At 38.0% G+C, this 21,007-nt stretch overlaps 1 protein-coding gene and 1 long non-coding RNA gene across 3 annotated transcripts in view; both read right to left on the reverse strand.

Moving 5' to 3' along the window:
• Positions 1–1,244: 1,244 nt before the first annotated feature.
• On the reverse strand, positions 1,245–1,906 carry LOC143354898 (uncharacterized). The gene is made up of 2 exons (XR_013082408.1): positions 1,570–1,906; positions 1,245–1,508 (listed from the first exon to the last, which is right to left on the reverse strand). It is a non-coding gene; the product is annotated as an uncharacterized LOC143354898 (long non-coding RNA).
• A 3,140-nt stretch (positions 1,907–5,046) lies between these two features.
• Acj6 (abnormal chemosensory protein 6) overlaps positions 5,047–21,007 on the reverse strand; it is a 57,411-nt gene continuing 41,450 nt past the window's right edge. Inside the window, exons 3-4 of one of the 2 annotated variants that reach the window (XM_076789638.1) lie at positions 13,362–13,550; positions 5,047–5,955 (exon numbers count right to left, since the gene is read on the reverse strand). In XM_076789638.1, the coding sequence (XP_076645753.1) occupies positions 5,191–5,955; positions 13,362–13,550 (954 nt within the window). In that variant the 3' untranslated portion in view covers positions 5,047–5,190. Of the gene's footprint in view, positions 5,956–13,343; positions 13,551–21,007 lie in introns of both variants that reach the window. The other variant, XM_076789637.1, reaches the window with a different exon arrangement.

Raw genomic sequence — 21,007 nt, forward strand, 5'->3', positions numbered from 1 at the left:
CTGTATGCCATTGTTTTCTAGGAACATTTCAATTCTCGTTATATTCGTTTAGAAAAAACGGTGTAAATTGTTAATTTTATTTCTGTATGTTTGGAAAAATTAAATCGTTTATCCTAGAAATAACAGAAAGTTGAAGGTACGTCTCCGTTCGATATTTTCTCAAAGATAACCTATCGTCAAAATAACAATAAAAAAATAAAAGTAAATGCAAGATAAATGCAAAATAATTGCCAATAATTATAACGATGTTGTACTATATGTGACCACCCTTTTGGGGGATGACTCGTATCAAAAGTAATGCGTATAATATTTTATAAAATTGTCGGACAGATCGTCGCAACATTAAACTTGTTTGATTGTTGTGATTATTGTTGATAATTCGAATGGAAAGCTCCCGCCACAATTTAGTCAGTCTTGACTTTCGTTTTATTTCGGCCCGTTGAATCATCCCCCGAAAGGAGATGACTACACGCAGTTGAATATTTCTTGTAAAAGTCGCGAACGTACCGCTCCGTTTCCGAAATAAACAAATAACATCGATATACTTCGAAGCATAACAGTAAGTGCATCGCGGAACGTGAGCCATTGTAATATAAAAAAAAGTCCAGCTTCGTCAACGTTTCTATCGTAACTCGATCGAACTGACACGAATGAAATCGAAAGTTCGGAAATTTTAATGAAAAGCGGTCCCGTGTAAGAACGCGTCGAACGTGGTTACCGTTTTCAGCGAAACATAATTTATTACACCGTCGTACGGATGAACACGTATATAACATTCGACAAGGTAGAAAAGAAGCCTAATTACAAGTTCGGGACGAATGTTCGAACATCCGGATTCGAATTGATCTGGCAGACGCGCGAGAATGTCGACCTGCCAAACTCAGGCGGAAAGGTAAAATAACGAATGATAACGTAATAATATTAATAAATGTCGTTAGACTCTATATTGCACTAGAATTTCCTTCCATTATCTAGTAGAATGGCAATAGACTATTGCTCTAGAAAATACTTATCCTCTTACGTATATACAATTTAAAAATTACTACCATCCTTCCGTTTAGTTTTAACTATTACAATGATATATCGCCTTCTTTGTCGAACATCCCCGTGGTATTGCTCGGTGCACGGTGAATATTTGAGCATGATCACATTTCCTCCGTCACGCGTAGTGCGGGGTCTCGAACGTGCGGCAAACCTCCGCTTGATAGACGCAATTAGGCCGCTCGGTGTCCGCAGAATTTTGCTTCGAACTCCTCGATTCCCTATTGTTTCACTCGTTGGTTCTCATTGTGTCGCGGCAATTCTCAGAACGCCTAACTCATAGTCGCCGGATCGAGACTCGTTCCCCCTCTCCGCTTTCCCCATCTACGTCACGGTCCGGTCACGTGACGCGTCTCTGTCGCGCTTGTGTCACAATGTCACGTGACCAGCCCGCTAACGGCAGAGAGAGGGGGGACCCCTTCCCCTCGATTGGTGCTCCCTCCCCTCGTCCGGCGACTATCTTCGAACTCCTCGATTCCCTATTGTTTCACTCGTTGGTTCTCATTGTGTCGCGGCAATTCTCAGAACGCCTAACTCATAGTCGCCGGATCGAGACTCGTTCCCCCTCTCCGCTTCCCCCATCTACGTCACGGCCCGGTCACGTGACGCGTCTCTGTCGCGTTTGTGTCACAATGTCACGTGACCAGCCCGCTAACGGCAGAGAGAGGGGGGACCCCTTCCCCTCGATTGGTGCTCCCTCCCCTCGTCCGGCGACTGTGACCGAACACCCTCGATAATGGTCCGCGTCGGCGGTCCCGAAACTGCGTCTATTAAGCGGGCACCACTGTGATTCGCGGATAGTGATCGGACAGCTATCGGAGACCGCGTTCTGTCTCCGTGTGCGTGCAACGCCCGGCGAACGACACGCTTGGCACGCTTCCATTCTCTATCGCTGTTCTATCGGCAGAAGCGATTTTGAAACACCTTTCAAAATTCTTTCGCAGTACTTCCGGCGCCGCGCGTCGCACGCGCGGAGACACGCTGGTCCTGCGTGCACGGTCGTACGAGGATTTCGTTCTTTTACACGTTGATCGAGCCTCGTTGTCCAGGGAGAGACAGCGAAACCGTCCAGGAAACAAAAATAAATTGCGCTAGACCGCGGAATACAGCGAACAGTTTTCGAGAATCGAAAGATCAATTTCTGAATGTACGATGAACGATCCGACACGCTCCCAATCGCACACCCGGTAAGTATACGAAAGTCCCCTTATTTGTTATGCGCTTAACAATCGTGTTTTATCGTCGAAAATATTGGCTTTTGTATTGGTTCATCTCGATGAGAAGCTAATTGAACGGCGCCGCCGCTTTTTCTCTCTCCCCCTCTCTCTTTTTCTCTCTCTCTCTCCCTCTCTTTCTGTCTTTTTCTCTTGGTTTTTGCACGAAAGCAATTATCCAGCGCATTGGGAACACGCGGTCGATCACGTGGAATACAAATAAAGTTCATTAATTCGTCGACTAATACTACAGTATTGCTTCAATATGATATGATACAGTCTTTTCACTGATTGTCCAAAATCACTACATAACACGTTTTCGTACTTCTTTCTTCCTTCATCATGGTTTCTCATTCGCTCTCTTTTTCTCACTCTCTTTTCTCTCTCTCTCTCCCTCTCCCTCTCTCTCTCTCTCTCTCTCTCTCTCTCTCTCTCTTTCACTCACTCTCGCTTACGTTCATTCTAATCTCGTGCGTCATTCTCATCGATACATTTTCCACAAAACGAAACGTGTACACGAGCAAAACGCATGTGACCTTTAACGATAACAAAACACAGTTCCTTCGAAGATTCTTTTCTCCTTTTTGTTGAAATTTTCCAAACCTTGAAGTCGTTGATAATTTTCCGTAAAACGATAAACTATAGTAGAAGGTAATAGCACCTTTGATTTTTATACACTGTTATTATAAGTACGTAGTACATAGATACGTTAGTAGATATAAACTTTTCATTCTCGTCGATACAGGGAATTAAAATAGATTCCGATCCAATAAAAATCTAGTGTTACCATATCGTAATGTTTCAGATACATCTGACAGTTTTTACAAATCTAACATTGATATGTTTTGTTACGTGATTTCAATTAAATCGCGAACTTTCAAATGAATGCTTGTATCTGTGAAAACGGTGAAAGTTTGTGGTATTGTGTGACACATGTTGACAAAAATTTCTCTAGAATACAAATTAATGTCTCGGAATGTATTAAAAGTTTCATGACAATCCTCAAGGTTTGTTGTTGAACTTTCGCGTTACTGGAAGTAGCAGATGTATCTTTATGCGATGTTTTGTTCCGTGAACGTAAAATCAGTGAGTAAAAACCTTATCCTAGCGTTAAACATTCGACGTTTCATTCTTACTTTTCTCTCACGCATGCACTCGTCTCTCTCTCTCTCTCTCTCTCTCTCTCTCTCTCTCTCTCTCTTTCTCTCTCTCTTTCTCTCTCTCTCTCTTTTTTCTATCGTTTCACTTTTTACACTGCACTGAGTGTCTTCATTAGGATTAATATCACTTATTTCTTCGGCACGACGTATCCACGCGTCGACTTTATAACAATACGTACTTTTTATACTTTTATGTTTCGAATTGTACTTTTCAAGACGCGTCGATGGCTATTCGCTATTTGTTTCTTTGTTTTATTCGTTGCGATTGCCTTTTCCTAGTTCGCGAAAACTTCCCTCGTACTGGGTCTCAAAATATAGCAAAATGACAGCTTTCAGGCTTGTCTAATTCTACCGTTTTTCAGCTAATTTGTAGGCTGTGTAATTTTATGTATCTTCGATGTGTAGAACTCTTTAGAAATGTAAAACATTTAACAGAATCAAATGCAATTTGATTCTATCCGCATAAATTTCCACAGACTAGAAATTCACGAGTTAAATCAGAGATCAGAGAAAAGAAATACCAACGGAAATATTGTTAACGAGACACGTTCCAATGTTTAATATTACAGGAATGCTTCGTACTTCTTTTAAATATTACAGCGAATTAAGGTACGCGTATTAGGACAAATAGAAAATTTGAAAAACATTCGCGAAGTCTTTGGTCATGAAATCGGCGTCAACGACGATCTCAACGATCTATAGAGTGCGGCGCGAGGGTGGATACGCTCGTAAACTGTTTTATCGCGATCGTAGCTGATACACTCCGCAAATTCTATCTCACTTTGCAGATGCTTTGGTCTAAGGTTTCCGCAAGCACTCTCTTCCACCCGACTTCAGACGACATTTTTACATAATACGAACAGATGGTTCCCGTTTCTTAGTGACTATTGAGAAAATTGCATACTTTCAAACTCTAGAAATGAATATTAACCCCGGGTCTTACGATGTCGAGAATATCATCATTTTCTTTCAAGTACGAATAAAATGTCCTTGTTACCAATATCTCATCATTAAAATAAAAATGGAGTATCTTTTTCTTCGAGAAAATTAGTACAATCAGTAAGACAAAGGGTTAACGAAGTTTAAACGACTAACAAAGTTTCGACGGTTCATTGCAAAGTATTTTCAATGTCTGCGGTAATCGAAATTGTTGAGAGGTAAGTTGACGGATTCCTTATACAGCGAGAAATTATGTCTCAAAATGATATGTACGTCCGAACGTTCGTTGATTCCACTAATTTTCGCAAGAGTTTCGCGGTTGTTGAAAATTGACAGCCAGGTGAACGAATCACTAAACACCGTATCGCAGGGCGCGATCTATCGAGTGATTAACTCGCAGATTCGTCAATCGCGGGGATCGAGGGAAGAAGCTCGCGAACCGATGAGCCGGGAAACGTTTCTCTACGAATTTTCACGTTCCGCAGAAGACGCGTCGAGAACATCACGAACAATGACCACAGTATATTTATTTCGAAGCCTGTGACAGTCAACTATCTCAGTCCGTTTGGCCGCAGCATCGAACTACTGTTTCCAACCCACTTGAAACCGAGAAGCAGTCCTCGTAACTCGAACGACTGCACCGACGGCGCACAGTATGCGATACCTTGCACATGTATACCTGGTGCCGCGTCGCGTCGTCGTTGTATCGCAGCGATGGCGTTTATTTTTCCGCTCCGTTTTTACGGCCATCCCTGAAACTCGGTCAAGGGTTCTGGTTTGGGCTCGAGACTGGGCAACTGATACGGTCAGTTTTGCTGTCACAAGCCACCCTCGGGTCAATGTTGAGCCGCGAACTTCATGCGCTTCTGCTTCTGCCGTTGGTTGCAGAACCAGACCCTGACGACGTTCTTCTTCAGGTCGAGCTTCTCCGCGATCGCGGCGATCTTCTCGCCGGAGGGCCGCGGCTGCACGGCGAAATACGCCTCCAACGAGCGTTTCTCGGGGGCGGCTATGCTCGTTCGCTTCCTCTTCTTCTCGCCGGCCGGCAAGACGGACGGCGCGTCCGGGTCCCGCCTTTTGTTCTTCGCCTGCGCCTCGGCCTCCTCCAGCCACGCTTGGAGGATCGGCTTCAGGGCGATCATGTTATTGTGCGATAACGTCAACGACTCGAACCGACATATCGTCGACTGAGACAGCGCTCCCACACCCGGCAGCTTCAGGTTCGCCAGAGCTTTGCCGACGTCGGCTTGCGTCACGCCGAGCTTGATGCGTCTCTGCTTGAATCTCTCGGCGAACGCCTCCAATTCTCGCGGATCCGTGTCCGCGTCTGGATGCAAACCCGCCGCCGCTGCCGCCGCCGCGGCTGCAGCCATCGCTGGATGATGATGAGCCGGATGCGGCACGCTCCCACCACCCCCACCGAGGTTTCCGTGATGATGATGGTGACCCATCATTCCGTTCATGCCGCCGTACACCGATGGACCGTGGATACCCGCGTGATGACCTGGCCCGCCCCCCGTGTTCTCCGACATCGGCGTCAGCGTGGTCATCGAGTTTGCCGGGTCCAACATGTCGAGACTCTCCATCCCCGGATGACTCATCTGCAAAACAAATTTTACAAACTTTCAATTCGCGCAGGGTTTGAAATAGCTCTTGTGGTTCCAATTGAATCGTGTGCCTTCTAATTCTGCCGCACAATGTTACCTACGTAACTGTCGCGAGGCTCCCTACCGTAACTGTCAACGTTTCATCCCCACCAGAGGGGGTATCAGGAAGATCACCGAGACATTCCATTTCAAGAATTACAAGTGACCTTTGCAATTACCTCCTCCTATTACTTTTACAACAGTAACAGTACTTTTGTAACAGAAACTATATCTACTAATTAGCAAATATAATTTCTTGCGAAACAAAAATTATTGTTTTTAAGAGAGAAATAGATTCTGGTTTTCAATTTAAGCAATCAGACGTTTATTTTAGAAGAATTGCACTAGTGAATTATTTGTAAAAGCGATTACATAGACTTTTTTACATTTTTTATTATGGTATAATATTATACCGTTTATTGAAATTATTTTATTTCGTTATTAGTTTAAATAATCGATAATTCGGAAGTAACAGCGAACGTTAATAAACGTTAGAATATAATAACGAAAAGGATATAGGCAACGATGGGAGATGTAAAGAAACGCGTAAAAAGTAGACGCACAATTACGCTGCACGTGCCGTGTTTGTCACTGGAAGCATAGTGTGCGCGACCCCTTACAAATTATTTATGAGCTCTCTTCATATTTTTCCTCCTAGAGACTAACACAAGGACAAACAGCGTTCGCGCGGTAGCCTCTTTAAGGCTATTACATTGTTCACTTTACAATTTGCCTACATATTAAACATGTAAGTGTGCGGGTTCGAGTTTATTATTTCCGCGCGTTCCGTGAGAGTGAAAATGTGCCCTACTTTTTCATTATTAATGTATGTAATAACGTTCCCTCTGTGTAACATACTCGAAACAAATATTTAATAAGTATTTTGTATTTAGATCCTGCAGAACGGTAATCTAAATGGTAGCCGATACGTACAACGTATAAGATTGTCATTGAACAGAAATGTACATTTGTTAAAATTAGTCTTTCATAGAAAGAATAATTATTTTGAGCAAGAACTACTCTATTAATTATTGAATACGAGACGAAAAATTGAAATGCGATATCACCCTTCTAACATTTGTCTATTCTTGTCGGTTTTAACAGTTGATCATTTTTGCAACCTTGGATCACCTCAAGGTCATTTCACTAATGTAATTAGTGATGTAGTTTTTCACTAATGCCCCCTGGCAAATGAGAAATTTAATTGCAACAAAACTGTCAAATCTAGCATCTTACAACATTTTTATTTCATTAAAGTGAATCTTACGTAAATGTATAAAATGCTGCAAAACAAGATTATGATCGATGTATGCACACAAACTCGTGACATGTTCTATTAATATTTTCAGAGACAGCTGGACGGTGGATTTTATGCTTTTATAACGGATCAGTAAATGCGAAGTACAATGAAACACAGACGCAAGAAATGTTTAAAAATGTCGTCGTTAGTTTTGTCGTTGCAAAACCGATCTCCGCTGAAGATTTATTGTCGAAGATTACTCTCGAAACATTGGAATTTATGTAAACGTCCATAGTTTAACGACAGCACTCGTCGTTACATCAGCACGGTCAAGACGATAAGTTGACCATAATAATTTATTAGAAATACATCTTGTTTAGCGCATACAATAATTTCTCACAGCGTCACAAAGCTGACAATGAAATATCTAAAAATACATTTTGTTTTTTCATAGAGGAAGTACCGAAGAGTTCGCATTCATTATTCATTTGTGCTATACCTCGAACAACGTTGCATGTATTATACATTATGACGTAGACCCTTATTAGAGGTTCTCATTCGATTGTCAACATAAATTCTAACATACCTATCTCTGCGCGGTAAAATTTACACGTATACTATTCTAATGTCTCAATAATTTTGTACCAATGCAATTTCACTTGTAAGAGTTTAAAAAATGTTCCCGAGTCTCCGAGACCCCGCCGCGGCGAGGATTTCGAGCGTAATTTGCTAAAAGAATGGTCGGTGTCTTCTAATTCCTGTGTGAACGTGCGCTTACGGGGCGTTTGCCACACGGACGGAGCGTGACACGCGTGTGTGTACGGAGACGTTGATGTACGCAACATTTATTCTCACGGGAATGTGCAGCACGGCGAGCTAACTGGATGGCACGGTTTCAGTCCGGGGGGGTGCTACGAAATAGTATAGTTATATCAGAAATACTGAGGGTTGTGGGTGGCGGGAAACTGTGTACGAAGAAGGAAGAAGGAACAGGGTTGAAACGGGATGGTGGCAAATATAGAGTGAACGAGGGACTAGCTCGGGGGTAGGAGGGGTTTAGGGGGTATACGGTAGGGCCCCAGAGACCTCCGCAATATTTCATCATTATGCTGACACGACGGTAGGGTTAGTCGAATTTCTCCCCCCCCCCTCTCTTTCTTCTTCTGTCGCTGTTTCTCTTTCGCGGAAGCCTATCGCTCGTCACGATTCCTCTTCGTTTGCTCCCGCCACTTGTGCCAATGATACAAAACTCGTTACATGCGTTCGTGAACGTAATACGTTGCGCGTTAGGCGAACCCGTGGCCCGTAGGACATCGCCATTATTGAATTCGTCAGCCTCGCGTATAAAAACAGACTTTATGGGACACTTGCTGTTTGACCATCTGCACGGTTAGAGCGACTCGGAAGAGAAAGAGATGGCGAGCTGTAAGCGAGAAGAGGGTGTTCCAGCCACCGCACTGCGGGAAGCCAGAACTGCGATCCATACGTGTCCACTCGATGGCCAACAGATATACTGACGACCTGCAGTCAACCAAGTTTTTTCTTTTTTCTTTTTATCAAGATTCTTCTGGCTTCTCTGACGGAATTCTATTCCACAAAAACACATTTCGGTCACGTCCGATCAAACGAGACAGACGAGTCTAATCCTGGGGGTATTTCGGTATTGAACTTTTAACCCTTTGCACTCGGCGCTATTTTAATTCTAATTTTATTTCCGTAAGAGAAAGCAGCCCTTTTATCCGAACCGGCCCTTCTACGTGAGTACGGAAAAATTATTTTCAACATTTTTTTTTACTGAAAAAAATGATTTCTCGAAAAAATTTTTCGCACAGATTTATGGGCCCAAAGATTCAGTATAACTTTTGCTGCAACTATTTTTTGATATATTCCGTCGTTTGTGATTTATAAGCACTCACGTAAGCCCAAGTTTAAAAATTAATGAAAAATTGCATTGTTAGCTTTTTTTTTTAAATTTAAGTTTATAAAACGTTTTTATTTTAAATTATTGTCGGTCGTTGCAAATTTTACGGTATCGCGAAAGGAATTGAGAATCGTTTATTTTGTTAAAAAAATTGTTACAGAGAAAAGCAAAATATTTGTGAAAAGAATGAGAAATTCTTTATTTCATTAGAGAAGTTGTTTCTTCTTATTTCCGAAAAATCGGTGGAAAGTGGCTTGCTTAGCTTCTGATCTTTCCAATTCAATTTCGGTAATATCTTGGAAGTGGGGTTGGTACATACAATACAAACAAAACTCCGTCAAAATTGATTGCGTTCCGCCCAGTGTGTTACGAATTGTCCCACTGGTGAGATAATACACGAGCAACGCCCCTACGCTCGAAAAGATCATTCCGGGTCGCTGCACATTGGTTATTTCACCCTACTGCTATACTATCCTCCACTCATGAACCTCAGATTGCTTGTATTAGCATAAAACCCTCAAACGACAGCCAGCAAATTGTAATTGAATTGGATCGCAGACATGACTTTCCCACTTATTATTATGCACTTACCCGTTTTTAAAATTCATTTATTATTTTCTGATCGAAGCTGTTACTATTTTTATACGTATCATATTATACAATGTATTGGACATTTAACGGGTTTAATTTGTTTAAAAGACGCTCACAGATCCCTGTTTAAAATTGACTTTTCTACAGCAGATATACACCCCTTTGAGTTAATAATTTGTTCCTACATATCTTTTCTATTTCAGAAAATTATTTAAAATCGCATGTTAGATTAAAATAATTTAAGAATGTTGCTGTACTATTCTGAACTTGGTACCTAAGATTATTAGAGAAAGAAAACTGATTCTAAATGACCACCGTGTCTTAAAATTGAAGGAGACAACTTTTTTAATAATTACGCTTTGATGAAAGCCATAACGAATTTGCTAGGTATTTTACTTGTCGCTAACAACTCGATAATTTTATTTATTAGAAGTGAATCTATTGCAGCAAATTCAATTTAATAATTTTTTATTCTACCGGGGGCCGACGTGAAATAATATGCGCATAAATTCAACGACTGTTATTGGATAAGAAAGAAATGCATTCTACAAACAGCAGCAATGCGGACTGAAGTTGGATTTCAGGTGTACCGATTCCTATCGTTGAATGCTGCGCAAGATGACAATGAAGCCTCGCCGTTGGGAGGCACTAGCAAACTCGGCGCGAGACTGTCAAACTTTAACCATAAAATTAATGAAGTTTTCATGCGGAGGGAATGCCTTCGCGACGCGACGTCACGGTTCAAGCGAAATTTCAGTGTTCGCTCCTTCTCTTACACGCTGAAATCAATTGGAAGTAAGGATTTCGAAATTCACTATCCGCTCCTTTTTTCTAATTTTCCTGATAACGTCAAATGTAAGGTTTCCTATTATCAAACTGATATTTCTTAAATTCGTCACTTTTAGAATATAGGACTATTCATCCGAAAAACGTAAATATGTTTTGTTCAATTCAGTAAGATCATTAACTAAACTCAACTAGAACTAGGTAACAGTTGTAATTGGAGAAGAGAGAGATTAAACAAACGTTTATTTCCTCTGCTGATTTTAAAACGATAACATTAAAATTTAAACAGTACTGTATTTGATTGTACCTCATATTTTATTGCTCATATTCATATTTAATATAAATGTATAAAGACTAGCAGTTCAATTGTAACTATTCGTTCTTTATTGTATTGCATATTTACATTCGACAATGAATAATTATCTGTTATATGCTGGGGCTTTGAGTATTTGTTTGTAACAACTTTTGTCCAGTATTTTCTAGCATGAAACGAACTGATATTCTGATAAATTGATTTATTATTGATGAAATGTAGCATTTTTTCCCATATGTGATACGAAATTATCCGCATACGCGAGAATATTGAAAGTATTAATAATTAAAGTACGAGAATGAAAACTGCTGTGCGCACCGTTAACGACGATAATAAAGTGTGATTAAAAATGTAATTAATTGCTTCCCATGATCAGTTATTTTCAGTTATTTAAAACCACTCATGCACAATTTGTTACACATTTTATCGTGACATTCGAACATTGGATTTTGCGGAGCACTAGTACGATTTCAACGTACTTTATTACAATAATTATTTCATCGGTAAGCTTTTCCGTTGATGTAAATGTTAAGTTTTAATGAAATTATTATGCTTCAGTGTCCATTTACGCGCATAACAATCTATCACAATGTAAATGGAATCACATTAATACTGGTCTTATTTCATTTGCAATATTTTAGTAATCGCTTTAGCATGAATTTTACAAACGAAGGGTTAAAACGCGTTTTTATCCGAGGGAGAGAAATTATAATATTAATGATTGCCGATGATGAGATAGAATATTTGTTAATACAGTAAAATGTAGGCACTTGTAGAGATGAATCTTTTAATTAAACACATTCAGAATTCTTAATAATTATGAAAAATATTGTAAAATCGTGACACTGTAGCACTTGCTACTTTATTGATTGCGAGAATACCTACATTAAACTTGGCAAGAATACATAGATACGTATTATTTACTGTAATCAATAAGAATACATGAATGCATAACTACTGTTCACTTGAAACATGCAGATAATTTAATTTTAATTCATAAATAGTCTATTAGTTTTTTCAACTAGTGCAATGATCGTTACTTTACACGGCATAAAATGAAACAGTACATTTTTTATTTCTAAAAAACAAGTAATACTAATTGTCAGAACATTTGACAAAAACAAATGACACTTTATCACATCGAAATACTAAGACGTATGATATTGCAAATCTTGAATTTACCACACTGAAAATGTTAACATAACCAATTAATTTTGTCAATGTATTAAGGTAGGAAAGCTATTTTCTTTATACTCTTTCAGCATGTTAGTTGCATAGTATTACTTTCCCTTACATACTCAATTACATGTCAATTGTAAATTATGTACTGCTACGGCTGCGAATAAAATACGAGCAAACAGGAACATAAAGTAATTAACATAATTGCGTACAAAAGCGATGACACGAGGAATGCTGCTGCATTTTATGAGCGATACAAATAATTATATTTTCGCAACATACTACTGAAAAACCACCAACTATGGTTAATTAACTTTTTCTCATTCTTAAGTGGTATACATATATTTGGCCGTAAGCTCCTGACACTCTGGACGATGAAACTAATAAAGTTGAACATATATATGTTATATTGTCATTATAAATCATACATCAGAATAATTGTAGGATTGTTAAAAATAAATAAATATCCAGATTTTACGGTTATATAAAGTCACAGAATGATTAAGCATAATTAATTATAGAACCGCGGTGTCTCGACTAAAACGATAGACAAAGGATAGGTACTCTTGGCCAAAGCGCCAGACAAAAGAGGAAAGGTCGTGAAATATCTCGTCCACAGAGCGCCAGACGAACGAGGAAAACGTCGCGAGATAATTCGTCTGTGAAATCGAACGAGAAAAAACCCGCGAGATATCTCGTCCAAGAGTGTTGAGAGTAAAATTATGAATTTATTCAAGAATGCTGGTAACTACAAAGAGCATGGTCTATTTCGCCAACTTTCGTGATCGAATAAAATGACACACATGTCTCTTTAACATTCATTTTTTACGAAATTATCACTGCAAGATATTTTATGGAAATTACAACGTTGAATTTATTTATATTTCTCGCAATTTTTATATCAACATGTATTAATTTCTCATGGAAGTAATTTAGAATAAATGTAAAATGTGAAATCGTGGTTAGTGTTCCAGCTAGAGACAAACTAGATGAAATATTTCGCGATTATTATTAATATTGACAAATACATTTGAAGACCGTGCAATTCCAAACTAGATGAAATATTTCGCGATTATTATTAATATTGACAAATACATTTGAAGACCGTGCAATTCCAAACTAGATGAAATATTTCGCGATTATTATTAATATTGACATTTCAAGACCGTTCCGGTGAGCCTTGTTCCATGTAATTACCGAGACAGTTTTCATGCAAACGAAAAAGTATAAGTCTTTGTTGATCGATGAGAATGGCCGCGTGTCTGTGCAGAAAATCTGAATATGTGTATAGTATATCAAAAAAGCGGACTCACAAAGAGGTGTGAATGTACCTGATGATGCGGCCGGTTATTTGGATGGGGGGTTGGCATATGGGCTCCGTGATGGTAGACGGAAACAGGGTCATGCTTCAGAGGCATTGGGGTGCCCGCGTTGTGTTTTCCTAAATCCGCAGCCAAAGCCTCCGCCCTCGAAAGTAAGCCGTCTTGTAGACCACTGTTCAAGCCCCCGAATAAGTCACCCTGAAACGTTAAAAGCGACGTGTGACACTGATTGAAGAATCCATGGATCATGAGTCAGGCTGAAGTAGCAGGGCACTCTTCGAGGAAGCCTCGAAGAAAGTCTTTTTAAACGAATTTAAATCCCGTCGGACAAATCTCATAATGTCCTTGATACCATGCAATCTCAGACTAGTTTAGGGTGAGACGGATTCGATTAGGTCATCCCACAAGCAACGTCCTTCCGAGCAAATATCGTAATCATTTAGTTGTTATACACTGTATACTATTTTATAGGTGATAAAAAGTACAGAAAAATATATGGAGCAATGATCTGATATAACCTGGTATACTGCTGCAAAATTAACTATAATCGTACGTCGTCTCCTTGCTATAACGGGATATTTTTGATGGAACACTTATTTACCGAACGAACGTTTTAAAATGGTATCTCATAGCAAGCTCCCAGCTTTTAAACGTTAGGGTATCTGAAATTGAGTTCGCGTTCGTTGTGCTCGCAAAGGGCTGGGGATGGAGTATTGCACCCCTCCTTCGCTCATGTAATTTCTAATAATGAAGGAAGTTTATGCAAATTTACATCTTCACAGACAAATTTGAAGAAGCTGAAATTAAATGAAATTCAATTTCCTTCGTGGATAGTTCTACTAAACTAAAAACAAATAAAACAGAGTTCATTCTTGTTATAGTTCGTATAACGTTAAATACATCGAGTCATTAAACTACAAATATTTCATGTTTATCCATTTTCGTTTCTTATAGTTTTCTTACATTTCTTATATCTATAGTTTGAAATGTTTTACAAATTAATATTTTTACTCCAAACTTTATGCAATTATGTCCCAAACTCAGCAACAACTTACATTCTTCTAATTGTTATAATCTCAATGATTTTTTTACATTTTCACCGAATAACTCGATTTTGCTAGTTTGGAAATTCGAACGGTGTAAAAAATGTAAAACGGGTTTCGTTTTAGCGAAGTATGTGGAGAATAATTTCGAAAAATAGCTGTTTAATTCTGTAAATGTGTACACTTTTATAATATACTGAATATTGTTGTTATACCTATTATTTGTATGTATACATTGGAATGATATTAGTCGAAAATATGACTTAAAGCCGTACAATGCAAATAAGTACGTGGTTCGTTTATATAAATGTATCCGGTCAGAGGTCACTCTACGGACTCAACATGGCCGTCCGATCGATATACTAAAAATAGTTTTGACACTGGAAACTTGGATTTAGCTTTTCACAGACTTTGAATCACATGGAAGTTTCATTTAAACTGACAGTCGCACTGCAAAATGTTTTCTAATTATCTTTGTTATTGCGACGTCACAATATACGTACATATTGTTCACATTATTATTATCGTTATTATTTTCCATAAATGTCCTTTATACGCAGAACATACAACGATGTCGATATATCTTCGTCATGGCAAGTGTGAAATGCTTTTTAACAGCATACTTATTTCATAACTATTATCAACTATTTCACCAAACCTATGTTAAATATATTTCTACACGACACAAAAATTATTTTCACAAACACAATTACTAGACTGCGAGTTTTTATGCAAAATGTTTCAAATCAACTGTAACAAATATAAAATAAATGAGTATTTCTTCTTTTAATAAATTTAATCAGTTGAAAATAATATCGTGTTTGTTGTAAACGTAATGTCGTTTTTGTTATAAATGCATAAAATCGGCAGTTCAATAATTACAGTGTTGTGATTGGATGTTGTCTCATTACTTGCTTTGAAATTAATTTAAAAACCTCGTATTAGTGTCATTTTATTCGGAATGATTTTCTGCAATTGTCTTTTCTATGTTCAGTGTGTACCTACACTGAAATATATTCAGTTATGATTCGCTCGGCCGAAGGTACTTTAAAAGCAACTACGTATGACCTACGAGATTCGCTAATCAAATTCGTTTGGTTATCAAATGTCCCAAGGGCTGCTGGACAGGATATTTTCGGGTCGAAGTGCTACTAAAACCGGACATGCGAAGGGGTGTGGTGTATGGTCCCCTTTATCAACTTACAATTTGTTAGGTCTATAAGTATTCACGACTATAACGGAAACGAATAAAAACATGAATATTGGAATTGGATGAATATTTCTAGTATTACACGCTTAATATTTGTTCACCTTATCGTTGGAACATTGTTATTGTTAATCGTGTCAACGCAGTGCAGTAATATAACACGTTGCAAAGAATCTATAATTGTAATGTTGTACAGTCATATCGTTGATAGTATATTATAATTTAAATGGCAATGACGAATCACGTAATTTCACGGGAACAATGATAAATGACGAACAATCGTGGCTGAAAGGGGTAATACGATTACTTTCCCGGCGACATATTAATAACAGTTGCGAATCGAATTCATGGCTTCGCCTTGTCTAGATACGCTTGTACACCGTGGCAATCGATATTATATGGGATATTTTGCGTCACCTGCATCTGTCACTCGCGGGCACATTGCGAGTATTGTCTGCCCTGCGAGCACTATTGTTATAGTATTTCTAGAAAATCGTATCGATTTTCACGCACGACCTTAGAACTTCTCGCCGTAACAAACACCTTCGTCAATTTATATTTCGAGCATCGAAAATATTATTGACATACTCAACCATTTGACTGACAGCGACTTTTCAATCGTGAACATCTAGGAAGATATAGAGTAAGGGACCCAATTACTGTGAGGGTGCCAATTACTAGAAGTAAAAATCTCATTTTCAAACTTGAGACCGGATTCATTATTACCGAAATTATTACCGATTAAGTATACATGATTTTTCGAAAATCGGAAATGTAGTGTTCAAATACTTTTTGGATCCACCGTAGTTCGAAAATTGATGCAGAATAGGTTTTTATTCAATGACATGCTCGATCTCTTTCATTAGCATGGCAATTTTTCGACACGATTAATTTCTTGATCTACGAGACAGACATCGTTAGTGACGTTTTCCTCGAAGTGTATGTTTCATAATAGACGATCTCTTATCGGATTTGCATCTGAAGACTAGGGCAATCAATACATCGTACCGATGTTTTTCGTCCTAAATTCGATATAAACGTGACTTCGTTGTTCCCTATTAGTACTGTCATAAACATCCTATTTGCTCCTTGTTTAATCAAGCTAATGTTCCATTGATGTCAACAGCTGTCTATCGTTTAATCTTATCATCGTTATGCAGCGAAAATATCAATGTAAATGCAGAAACCTCCAAAAATCTGTGCAATTATCACAGACGAGCACATTTTGTAGAATGTTTAAAATGTTCTACGAACATTTCTATGAACATATGTACATATATTTCTTTATATACAGGATCTCCCAAAAATGTTGTGCTTCCTTGAAAGTGGCGATTCCTGAGGTGATTTGAAGAAACTTTTTCCTTTGCGAAAATGTTCCCTGTGGCTTTGTTAAGGAGTTATTAATGAAAAATACGGACCAATCAGGGCACAGCAACAGCGGACTTGCCGCACTCTGATTGGTCCGTGTTTTTCATTAATAACTCCTTAACGAAGCCGCGGAGGGCATTTTCGCAAAGGAAAAAGTTACTCGAAATGACCTTAGGAATCAGCCCTTTCAAGGAAGTACATTTTGGGACACCCTGTATAATATGGAGATCGTTGACGGTGACGATTCCTGGCGACACCCCACTTTTTATTTCATATTTTCAACAAAATCTACGAGGTTATTCTTTGTAGCGATTTTCATAATTTATTTATTCTTCAATACTCCTTGCTGTGACTTTGGAACGAATATTGAATATTGGTTCGAATATCTGGTCTGTAACTATTATAATACCGGTAATACAATTAATTCTATGACGCTTCCGTGACTATTTTAAAATCGGTTCTAATAATAATGCTAGACTTCCTTTTGCGGATCCTCTGCGACCGTCCATTAATGTACTCTAACAAAAGCTATTACCCACATGTATTACGTCGATATCTCAAAAATGTACTTTTTACTTCCTCTCATGTGCAATGTCTGAATTCATATTTTTATAATCTAAATTATTTAGCTCAACATTATTCGTAATGTAATGGATTAGGTATCCTTCATTTAGCTGATCCGCAGAAAGAACCGATTATAATAATATTAGAACATGAGTGAGAATTTAGTTGCACAAAGTAGGTAGCACTATTTATATGCAAAATAAGATTATTCCACAGTGTCTAAAAAGGAAGAAGAACAAACAATGGGGCAGAAAACAAGTGACACGTGAAATTTAATTACGTCGGTTACTTGGATGCTAATGAAGTAAAGAAATTGATTTCATTACAAAATAATTTAAGTATTAATTCGCAAATTCAATTTTGAAACTTGACAATGTGAAATTTGTGAACTTGAAACTTAATAGCATCGATTTGGGATCCTGTTCGATTATGGTAGGTGTGCGCCGCTGATAAACACCAATAAACATGTTAACTAACGATTTTCCTTTAACGAAATTATAACGTCTTATAACGATTTCATCTGCGTCCGTTGTCATTTTTGTTTTATGAAATATCGATAGAAATCGATTGATTGTCAAAGCAGTTCTGCTGAAACCTTCCGTGTCACGGAGCTTCATCAAAATTGTATGGGTCTGTTACAAACAATTCGTCTCACTGAATCGTCCTTTATTGACTAATGGATAGAGGAGCGTGTTATACTTAAACAATTTCAACGTAGATGTATATATATATATGGATTATGAAACTGCAAGTACTTACAAACACATTGTAATACTTGCTTTGTATTGTTTTTACACAGGAGAAACAGATTAATATTTATTTCGAACTTTCCTTCAGAGAATTTCTAAAATAAAACTTTCTAGTCGACTGTCAGCTAAATTTGAAAAGGTCATGTATAATTGTTGTTTCTTTTATTTCTTTATTCGCTTATACGATAAACGAGATAAAATCATTTCATAAAATAGCAATAAAGCAGCTACAAAATGCTGGCGGATAGCGCTGCCTAGTGTAGAGAAACAAATTTAATAATAATTTGAATATTTATCAGTGAGTAATCTTTAGGAATTGTCTCGTTTAAAATTCAATTTGGCTTACTCATATAACTATAGTTCGGTAAAATCGGTATATCAGGTATTCTCTTAAAAATAGAATAGCAAAATTAGGGATGATTGAGACTAAATAGTTGTTGTAATGTTATGAAATTTTCAGATGTTTACGGTATCCATAGTTCTGCAATGTTAGACGACGCTCAAAGGGATACACTCTCCACTTATTTCATTATAAACTGTGATGTTCACATGGATCAATATTGCATGCGAAAACCACCGTCGTACATCAATGCTTCGATTATTTATGAACTTCTTTGGTCTTCGTAGAGTACGTGTACCTGACTGTCTGTAGGTTGCTGAACTACCACCACTTTTCTAATTTCGAAGTTCCTTTGTCTGTTCCCCTTCGTTTCTGTAGGGAAGACGCCGCGCCGTTTACCAAGTATCTTTTTCCTGCCATTTTGCGCTCTAATAATCTGTTTCCTTGAGTATCTTGCATAACATGCAGAATAGAATTCCAAGAATTTACTTACGACGACAAACGCTCAATTATTGTTATCTCGATGTGTTCGACGTGTACACGAGATTCTTAAAATATTCTAATGAAAATAGATCGTAAGAATATGTTTATATACGTCCTATGACTTTCATTCTTATTTGTTATTTCCTTCGACGTCTCTAGAACGTTACTACCGAGTCTTACAATGAAATAGTGACATACACAGACAACATAAAAACTTTATAACAACTTTATAAAAGTTACAATGTTTTCAAGGTGCCGACACATTAGTGTGATTAAACAAAAAGTAGTTTCCTTTGTGATAATTTTGTGTCATTAACGGTGAGAATAAAAGAGAAACGCTTGGAATTTGAAACAATAGAACGTAAATCAAAATGTACTAGTTTAGTGAGATTAACATATTGGCCCTTGAGGGCGAATATTCTCTTTATACATATAATGACGTGAATAAATTATTAGCGTCTGTCGCAAAAAATATTCAAATATTGGTAGTAGAAAATATTTGTGTTAATAGTCAAAGCAAACACAGTGTAACATTTTTTTCTTGACTTTCATTGATACAAGAGCCCGATAAAGTTCGATTGCATAACTTTGATACTACCTTCGACGACTAGTCACGCGGTGAAGGTAAACCCGTTTGCCGTGTGACAGACAGTGTTGCTAACAGAAACAAATACTGCACTTAAGCAAAGTGTTAATAGGACGATAAATTCTAGATTACCTTTTCTCTCGAAACGAGGGAGAAGGACTTGGGTTAAGGGTACTCTCTGGCTACAGAAGCTCCACACGTACAGTACCGTCCAAAAGTATCTGGACACCAACATATTTGCGAATATGAATAAACTTTTCAGTTTTCGGGAACCGTGTATGCGCTAGGTGATTGTACAGGGCAGTCCATTGAAAATTGTGTGAAACTATGGCAACTGAAAAAAGTTTTTAAAAAGTTGTAAACCTCGGTATACGAAAAAATTTCAGTATAACATTTTTTCATCCGTAGCTTCGTTTTTTAGAAAATGCGTGCTACTAAGTAGGAATCGTCTGACGCGTCTGATCATGATCAACCAATTCTACTTGCAGCGTATACTAACTGAAGCACGCGAACCCGACGGATCTTTGAACTCGACTTTCTCGAAAACGATTTTCTATATCTTTGGTACTTTCTTCGTTAAATTTTTCTTTGCGTTTTAATATGATTCAGCAAGTTGTATAGTAGATTTTCCAGATTTCACCGATTAATCACGATTGTTCGATACGTCGATGTCAGAATTTCGACGCTATTGCTGCGTGTTCAGTTGGACGCAATGTCATATAGCAGACTACAGATTTGTGTTTTGATGTCATTAATATTATAAAACTATTAATGTCATATTAGCCGTAAATTGTTGGACATTGCAGCAGTCATGAATTTCCTCGACGCACACTCTGCTGATGACTTGTTCCCCACTTTATTTCCCCACTTCTGTTCGTTTGATATTAATGAACCAATGCTCCTATTATTATTTATACATGCGGCAATGATTAGAACTGGAACCATTGTTTTAAAAAAGGATTTAGTTGACACTAAAATAACGAGCATTTCAGCGGCAAATTTTTCGTTGTAAAATACAACTTTTAGTATTCTCTCTGCAATTCCAACCAATTGGAATTTCCTCAAAATTTCTTCTTCGCGTCAAGTGGTAAGATAATTGTTCCTCAAATAAAATCCAAATCCAGAATTAAAAAAGTTATCGTCTCTAATAAGTGTTCGCATAAAATTTCCAAGGTAACTATCGCATTAACAATAAAGCGTCAACGATTCTGATTTTGTATGAAGGATTAGAATTAGCGCGACGTTCTGTGGCCGTTCTTTCGAAATTAGGGGCATTCTTTGTACGCGTCAGCAGAGAAGTTTTCCCAAGACATGA

Source organism: Halictus rubicundus, chromosome 6 (assembly GCF_050948215.1).
Source record: "Halictus rubicundus isolate RS-2024b chromosome 6, iyHalRubi1_principal, whole genome shotgun sequence".
Taxonomy (NCBI): Eukaryota; Metazoa; Arthropoda; class Insecta; order Hymenoptera; family Halictidae; genus Halictus; species Halictus rubicundus.